The sequence below is a fragment of the Scomber japonicus genome, chromosome 12 (genome assembly GCF_027409825.1).
Source record: "Scomber japonicus isolate fScoJap1 chromosome 12, fScoJap1.pri, whole genome shotgun sequence".
Taxonomy (NCBI): domain Eukaryota; kingdom Metazoa; phylum Chordata; class Actinopteri; order Scombriformes; family Scombridae; genus Scomber; species Scomber japonicus.
In genome coordinates, this window is record NC_070589.1 from 31,759,000 (window position 1) to 31,768,193 (window position 9,194).

A 9,194-nucleotide genomic window follows, 5' to 3' on the forward strand; every position below is an offset into this window, starting at 1 on the left:
CACAACTTTTCTTAACATTTCATAAATAAAAAACAAAAGTTTTGGTTACATGAAGTACGTCAATTCCTACAATTTTGTGGCAACACTTGAAAAATACTTTTCAATAACTGATAAACTAGACATCATATACATCCACTGTATGTTTGTTTGGAACATTTATTAACTGGTACAATTTCTTTGCCATGCTTTGTGGATGTGTCATTATCACTCATACCTATACAACCAGTAGTTAAATTACTAAATCACAAAATTCTTTAGAGCACATATTTTTGTATTTTTTATAGCTATAACATCTTCATTTTGCTACCAGAGAGAACTAGAATGATGCATTTGACTGCCCCCAGACCACCCAGAGGGTCGGACTGAGGTCCATCTCCATGGTCTCTCAAAAGTTTGTGGGAAACACTACTAGTATGATTGCTTGCTTCAACTAGGCCTACAGCTGCTGGTTTAATATTGTATAACAACTACTACTTCTACTCCTGCACTTAAAGTGTAGTATTGTAACTTACGCACACAATATATTATTCCAATAATTACGTTTTCCCTTTATTGCCATCTTTTCCATTAGACCCAAGACATCACCACAACACATACTGCTGTTCTACAGTGTCTGACCCTGTATCTTGGAGATGTTTCCAGTGAGTTCTTCCTCAGCTGCTCAGTAAGTATAGTCATTCATAATCACATCATGTCCATCGTACAGTGTTTTATTTCATTGTCAGATCTCAGCTTTTGTTCTCAGTTTTAAACAAACACTACCATGTATGCATGCACATGTAGCGTCCTCAGTGTCAATCAAAGGTAGTAATAAGACACTAACATCTATCTAGGTCAGATGAGTGGCTGTCTTGAATGATTCAGGGAGTGAATTAATGTATGGTTGAACAGTGACAATTTATTGCCTCAAACCGTATACACAAAAATACATAGTACTGCAATTCTTTTGAAAAAATGGAAAATAACAAATAAAATAAATAAATAAAATAAGAACATCAACAGAAATAGTACGTTATGGAAGTGGCAAACCTCAAATGAAATGTCCTTTAGTTCACTAATTGTTCCTTTAATCCACAGCTCCTTGTGATTAAAGAGCTCAAGAGTTCAGTTCAAAGTTACTTGTGTTGTATCTGTTCCAAGTGTTCACTACTATTGCTACTACTACCCGGGTAGGATAATTAGTGTTTGTGTCTTATCTGTAATCCACTGAAAATGGGTATCACTTTAAATCAGATGTCTTCTGTGGGCAGTTCTTACGGTTGGCCAACACCGTTTCTCCAACCATCCACAGGGTCCCGGCTGGGCTCGCCATCTTTGATTCTATCTGGTCACAAAAAACCAACCTACACAGATACACAGGATAATAAGTTATTTGGTTCTCTTTATGTGTCTTAGATGAGATCTCATTAAAGTATTTTCTCTCTCAGAATATCATATGTCATATAACCAACAATTAAGGATATACTTGTACTACAATTACCTTATTTTAACAACTGGTAATTTTAACATGAAGCATTTCCCATAAATTGTCTTTTTTAACTTTAATAATAAATTATTAAGCATGAATTTTCCCTCTATCATATCAACATTTGTATTCTTACAGTAAGAGATTGCTTATTATGCATTTCTTATGTCAAAACAATAACTATTTTAATATTCACATACATTATTTACTGTATTGTTACATTTTTATGCACCACTTCAATGTACTATTAACTTAATCATGAGAATGAACTAAATTATCCTTTATAATTCTCTTAACATGTAGTTCTAGCAAGCAAAATCACTTAAATTACCATTCAATGGCATTACAAAGCATTCAAGTGCACAAATCCAATTAAAACATGATTGTAATGTTAGAAAAAAGCGCAATTGTCCTTTAAAGTTTTGACACAGTGTCAGTCAGTTTATTAGCCAGAGCTAGCGATTAGCGTATCCATTAGCGATTAGCTGTTAGCAACTAGCACTTAGCCGTTAGCGATCGTTTCAGACTATAAATACAATGATACAGTTGCACCAAAGCATTTAATAAACATAAGACCACATTTCACAATCACCGGTTGGTTTTTATGAGAAACATCTTGGCAGCTTCCCACACTATGGCTAACAATAGACTAGTTGGCTACTTTTCATTGTGCTTCTCTCCTCTATCCTTCTTTCCTTTCTTTCCTCTCAACCCCAACCAGTCGAGGCAGATGTTCTCCCACTCTGAGTCTGGTTCTGAGGGTTCTTCCTGTTAAAAGGGAGTTTTTTCTTGCTACTGTTGCTCATGTGGGAATGTTGGGTCTCTTTAAAGTTAAAACCTGAAGAGTTCGGTTTAGAACCTGCTCTGTTGTGATTTGGCCAGAGGTGTTCACAAGTCATTTTTTGCAAGTCCAAAAATCAAAATTCAAATTCTATAAGCTCTGTAAAATCCTCTATATAAGACAATATTGATGATTGTTTCACTAGAATCTACAGCAATGTGATGTGGAAAAATACAAAGGATTGTTTCAATTTCATAACTATATTTTTCTTTAACAAGAGTTTTTTTTAACAATGCTGTAAAATACAATAAAAGAAATATATCGCACCAACAATGTATTTTGATAACAGGCACGCAGCACACAATATTTTGCATTTTAACAATAAATGAAAAAACACACCCGCAATGGTGCAAGTCAATTATGAGTTGTACTCATTTGACTTACTAACTTAAAAATGAAAAACTGGTTCTTTAAAAACTCTTTCACATTCCTGAAAAAAAACAAAACAAATATTTTCCTTAACAAGAAATAACTGTGTCTTAGTAATGTTGTAAATGATAACAAAATGAAAAAACACACCAACCATGGTGCTAGTAAATCAAAAGTTGTACTTAAAAATGGAAATGAAAAACTGGCTGTATAAAACTCATTTCACCTCCCTGAAAAATCTTTACACCACAGAATGGTTACATTTAAAAAAACATCAAATTCGACAGTGTGTTTGCTGACAGACTTGCACGATGGGCTTCTTTCACTCGCTATTGTCTTGAAATCAAAGAGTTTCTAATACAGTATACAGTAGTAGACGGGCTCTGCTCGAAATGCGCGCATACACACACGGCGCATGCGTGATGTTGGTGTTTACTGTCAGCCTCAGTCACAGCCAAAGATCACTTCCCAAATGCAAACAGAGAAGACGAATGACAGATAATAAATAATGAGAATATAAATGATAACATGAAAATAATGGTCATTTGTGAGTCTCCAGCCTCGAGTCCGAGTCAAGTCTGAAGTCTTTTGAGGTCGAGTCCGAGTCGAGTCTGAAGTCAATGTGTAGTGCGACTTAAGTGCAACTCGAGTACGAGTCGCAAGTCTGAGTCACCAGCTCTGGATTTGGCGCTATACAAATAAAGATTGATTGATTGATAGATGACTAGAATACACTTTGACAACTCACCGGAGTTTCTCAACATTAATAGCTTGACAGAAGCTGTGTCCCTCTCGCTCACAGTTGGACCTCTATTAAAAGAGCAACTTATTAGCGTTGTTACATGGACAATAATCTGACTTTGACTATTTTGGGGTGTTTCATACCAGGAAATGCTTGTTTGCATGCTCACACATCTGCTGTGTTGGCTGCGGTGAAAAGGGAAGAGATCTCGTAGCCCCCACAATATAACAGACACGCAGTGTATAAGCGGCCCTTGAGGGAACAACATGTAATTACACCTTTAAATCATATATGGGTTTTGTAGCCCTAAAATCCATGGGGGTTACACACAGTTTTAGCTAAATCTGAGCCTCCCAGATGAAGTTGTATAGCTACATGTGTCCTATTTCTATTTTAGGCAAGAACTGAATTTGCACTTACTGGCTTTTGGGGTGTTGAACCATTGATTGTTAGGTCAGAAAATACTGTTCTGACCTACAATTGTTTTTCCAGAGATTCCTGTGTTTTGTTATTCCTTGACATATCACTACCCAAAGTAGTACTTGTTTTTTGTTTGTTTTGAGAATTTGCTGTTACACAGTTTGGTCTGTAAGCCCGTATGGCTTGGGTTGGCACATTGTTTTCCTGAGACCTGAAGTCTTTTAATCTAAAGGAAAATTAAATTTTATCTGAAGCTGAACTGAAGCTGAGGTCTGAGATGGTAAAATGTAGCAGCCTTCAGGAAAATTAGCTCCAAAATTGAGTATATGAGTATGAATACATTTTTGCTGCTTGTATGCTTTTCAGAAGAGCTCTGCAAGACAATATTCCAGAGTGCAGGTTTGTTCTATGTGACTTTTCACCATGATTCTTGCAGGCATGTTGATTACAGTGAACACACTACAGCTGTATGTCGTAAAATCCAATCAAAATGTATTTCATTGTGTTCTTTTATTTTTGAATGCAGGATTTATATTCAGCTTCACTAAGGGGCCTGTTGGGGTTCTTGCAGTCATGACTGAAGCACCACAGCTAGAACCTTGAAGGAAACATTGTCATGGATGACATTCCCACACACTGTCAAGCACTTTTACTTCTATTAGGCTTAATATATTCACTCCACCTGGATTAGCTAAAAGGTATGAAGAACACATTTGAACTGTTTCAGAAAATACTGTTGAACCTCGGACAACAAAGCCTCAGCCCTAAAACTGTAAACATTAAAAAAAAGAAAAGGAAAAAAAAAAGCCCTTTTGAGGTGGATGTAGTCCTGGCTATGGACGGCTGTTCATGAGTGTGTATTATATTTTAAATATGCATTTATTTTTACTGAATTCATTATATTTTATTTCCATCTGTTTGTTTCATGTTTCATTAGTTTTATTTGTTTACTTCTCCCATATGGTTCAGCCACACTCGACCCTCGGTGGTCTAAATGAACTGAAATGGTGTTAAGATTCAGAATGAACAGCATGTTCAGCATTGTTATTGTATGAAGAGTATCAAGTAAACAGTGTAAACATGTAATGATAACTTGACTTCTTATGCATAAATTGTCTTTCTAAAAATAAATTATGCTTTTCATAATCCAATTTGTGAGTTTATTTTTAAGTTACTAATTATTTTACCATATATCAAGCTCATGTGACTTATTCTAATTCAGAGTTCTGTCAACTTTATTGAAGTTGACTTTAAGTAAATGTAATTTGTCAAAATTTACAGTGCAACTAGATGTCAGGAGAGATGGTGGCTTCAATTATTAGGCAGCAGAGCTTTGGCAGCTAACATGTGAAATACACTTCAGACCCTCAAAAAAATGGCTGAAACTGAAAACACTTCGAATAGCCCAGGATACTTTGTAGTAAAAACACACGCAAAAACAGATTTTGCACAGGTTCTGCACTAGTATTAGAGGATTATGGCACAAATGTCTAAGTGATGTAACCATAAAAACTTTGTACACAATAATTGAACATTGCTTAAAACCAGTAAATAGTCAATAAAACACCATATCAACTAGTTTGGCATGATCTTACATCCATCCTTCCTTCCTTCCTTCCTTCCTTCCTTCCTTCCTTCCTTCCTTCCTTCCTTCCTTCCTACCTAACACCATATCAACTAGTTTGGCATGATCTTATATTATAACTTTTATATTAAATAAAGCTAATGGAATACTATTGTTCTATATTAAATATAATTTGGGAATCAAAGTGTAACCACCATTTCAAAGGCCATTTTGTTAAAACTGTGAAGAAGGCCATATATCAGGAAGTGGTCTTACAGAGAAGGACCTCTGATGATCACAACTGCTGCCTAACAAGGTTAAAAGCTCTTAACAACATGAAAAACGTTCATAAGAATAACTGGTATTTTTCATAAAAATCTGATACACTTCCTGACCATGTTCCCTCTACAGTCAAACACATTGTTGAAAAAATGGACACTGAAAATCAATAAGGTTCAGTGAACTAGATAGATAGATAGATACATACATACATACATACATACATACATACATACATACATAAAGGTCAGTGATAATAAGGGTTGGCAAGAGCAGTTTCATGCAGCAGCATTAGCATTCACACATGCTCTGTGATGAGTCACTTTTCCCTCGTTAGAAGATGGCATGTAATGGGAAAATCCATTTCATTTCTTTAGTTTGATTGTTTTAGTTTTGTTTGTATTAGTAATGAAATAGCAGGAATGTAAATAATTATATTTCACAGATGTCATTTTTTATGTTTGAGTAACATTTCTCCTTTAAATGAATTATTGGATTTTTAGGTATTTTAAAGCTACTGTACATTTTTTTATGATGCACCTTTAATTAGCATCATAAATTAATAAATTAGATCAAAATCTATCACTTCATCAATGTTTCATTTTCATGGTCATTTTATCATAAATGTGAGCAAAGATTTGTACAAATGTCTTTATGACAGTCATTATGTTAAATTAGCCAGTTTGCAGTTATGAACCACAATTCAGCCATATTTAGTTTTGCCTACAATTTTTTTGCAGATCCAAATGAATCTATTGTGTTTTAGACCTCAAGGAAGTTCCTCAGTTTGTACAGTTTTCTCTGGCATCACAGACATAAACACTGAAACTCCCACATTGTACAGAATAAATCAGGTGTCAATGAGTCTTTTACTACTAAATCCATAATGATTCAGACAAGATCAAATATCAAGTCAAAATTAAAGCTGCAAGCAGCGATGAACGGGCCCTCGCCACCCCATGCATGTCAGTTTACAGATACAATAGGGCTTCGCGCTGGTCATATTAACCTTTATGTTCCACAAAGGATATGTATATAAGTATATATACAATTATAACAATAGCTTTGTTTAATATTTGTTTAAACATACTAAACAGATGAAGCACTCATATAACTGTACAACAAGGCACAACTTGAGCCTTTCCAACTAACACTACTCATCCCTGATGTGGACTAATTGGACACATTTTATGAATATACATTGATTGTCTTTTGTTTTCCAGCCTCCAGGTCTACACCTCCCACAGCCTACAACGATGATGAGCTGATCAGGATTGTGATGGTGGGGAAGACTGGAGCTGGGAAGAGCGCCACAGGAAACACCATTCTGGGAAAAAAGAGCTTTAAATTTAAGTTATCTGTGACTAAAAACTGTAAAAAGGCCTTTGGTGAGGTGGATGGACAATGGGTTGCTGTTATCAACACTTCGAGCCTGTTTGACACCAGGAACAGTGAAGAGGAAACAGCAAAACATATTGCCCAGTGCATTGCTAATGATTCTCCTGGACCTCATATCTTCCTGATCATCATCAAACTGGGCAGATTCACAGAGGAAGAAAAACAAACAGTTCAGAAAATTCAAAAAATCTTTGGTGAGGAAGCCGACAAATACAGCATGGTTCTCTTTACCCATGGTGAGCGGCTCAAAGGGAAATCTATCGAGGAGTTCTTTGAGGACAGCAAAGATCTGAAGGAACTTGTTGCCAAATGTAACGGCCAGTATCACATGTTCAATAATGAGGAGGAGGATCGTTCTCAGGTCAGTGAGCTGCTCGAGAAGATCAGAAAAATAAATGAAGAGAATGGAGGAAGCTTTGACACCACTGAAATGTTCCAAAAGGCAGAGAGAGCAATTGAAAAAAAGAAAAAAAGAATCCCGAAAAAGAACAAAGAGCAGGAGAGAGATCAGGAGCAGCCTTTTTCTTCAGCCACCACAGTCTTCAACAATAATGAGCTGATCAGGATTGTGATGGTGGGGAAGACTGGAGCTGGGAAGAGCGCCACAGGAAACACCATTCTGGGACAAAAGTGCTTTAAATCTGACTTCTCCCCTAAATCTGTGATTACAGACTGTGAAAAGGCCTTTGGTGAGGCGGATGGACAAAAGGTTTCTGTTATCGACACTCCGGGTCTGTTTGACACCAAGACCACTGAAGAGGAAAGACATAAAGATATTGCCCAGAGCATTGCTTATGCTTCTCCTGGACCTCATATCTTCCTGATCGTCATCAAACTGGGCGTATTCACAGAGGAAGAAAAGAAAACAGTGCAGAAGATTCAGGAAATCTTTGGTAAGGAAGCCAACAAATACAGCATGGTTCTCTTTACCCATGGTGACGAGCTCAGAGGGAAACCTATCGAAGAGTTCTTGGAGGACAACACAGATCTGCAGGAACTTGTGGACAAATGTAATGGCCAGTATCACGTGTTCAATAATGAGGTGAAGGATCGTTCTCAGGTCAGCGAGCTGCTCGAGAAGATCAGAAAAATGTATGAACAGAATGGAGGAAGCTACTACACCACTGAAATGTTCCAAAAGGCAGAGAGGGCAATAGAAAAAAAGAAAAAAACAATCCCGAAAAAGAACAAAGAGCAGGAGAGAGATCAGGAGCAGCCTTTTTCTTCAGCCTCCACAGTCTTCAACAATAATGAGCTGATCAGGATTGTGATGGTGGGGAAGACTGGATCTGGGAAGAGCACCTCAGGAAACACCATTCTGGGAAAAGAGTGCTTTAAATCTCAGTTATCCGCTAAATCTTTGACTACAGACTGTGAGAAGGTTTATGGTGAGGTGGACGGAAAATGGGTTGCTGTTATTGACACACCAGGCCTGTTTGACACCAAGAGCACTGAAGGGGAAACATATAAAGGTATTTCCCAGAGCATTTCTTATGCTTCTCCTGGACCTCATATCTTCCTGGTCGTCATCGAACTGGGCAGATTCACAGAGGAAGAAAAGCAATCAGTGGAGAAGATTCAGGAAATCTTTGGTGAGGAAGCCAACAAATACAGTATGGTTCTCTTTACCCATGGTGACCAGCTCAAAGGGAAATCTATCGAGGAGTTCTTGAAGGACAGTGACGATCTGAACAATGTTTTGGCCAAATATAACGGCCAGTATCACGTGTTCAATAATGAGATGGAGGATCATTCTCAGGTCAGCGAGCTGCTCGAGAAGATCGGAAAAATGAATGTGCAGGACAGACCACACTACTACATAACAAGAGAAGGAGCAAGTTGCTAAGTAGCATTTTATTGTTTTTTAATTGCTAAGGCATCTGTTATTTTATGATAATAAACCTTTTTTTTATTGTGAATTTATGTTCCCTGTTTGTTTTTTAAAGTGAGCTTAATAACTTACTAACTTAATAGAGTCCAAGGCTCATACCTAAATCCTAGGAGGAGTTGTTGGACCTTTTATTTAATATCCCCTTTTTATCATCCCCTCTTCTACAAGTATTTTTTTAAATCAGTGTGTAAGGCCCTTGTTATAAGAAGCTCGGCAGTCACAGCA

At 36.9% G+C, this 9,194-nt stretch overlaps 1 protein-coding gene across 1 annotated transcript; it reads left to right on the forward strand.

The window, feature by feature from the left end:
* The first annotated feature begins 8,348 nt into the window (after positions 1-8,348).
* LOC128369764 (GTPase IMAP family member 9-like) lies at positions 8,349-8,924 on the forward strand. The gene has a single exon (XM_053330840.1). It carries the CDS (start codon positions 8,349-8,351, stop codon positions 8,922-8,924), a length of 576 nt encoding a protein of 191 aa, XP_053186815.1.
* The last annotated feature ends 270 nt before the right edge of the window (positions 8,925-9,194 follow it).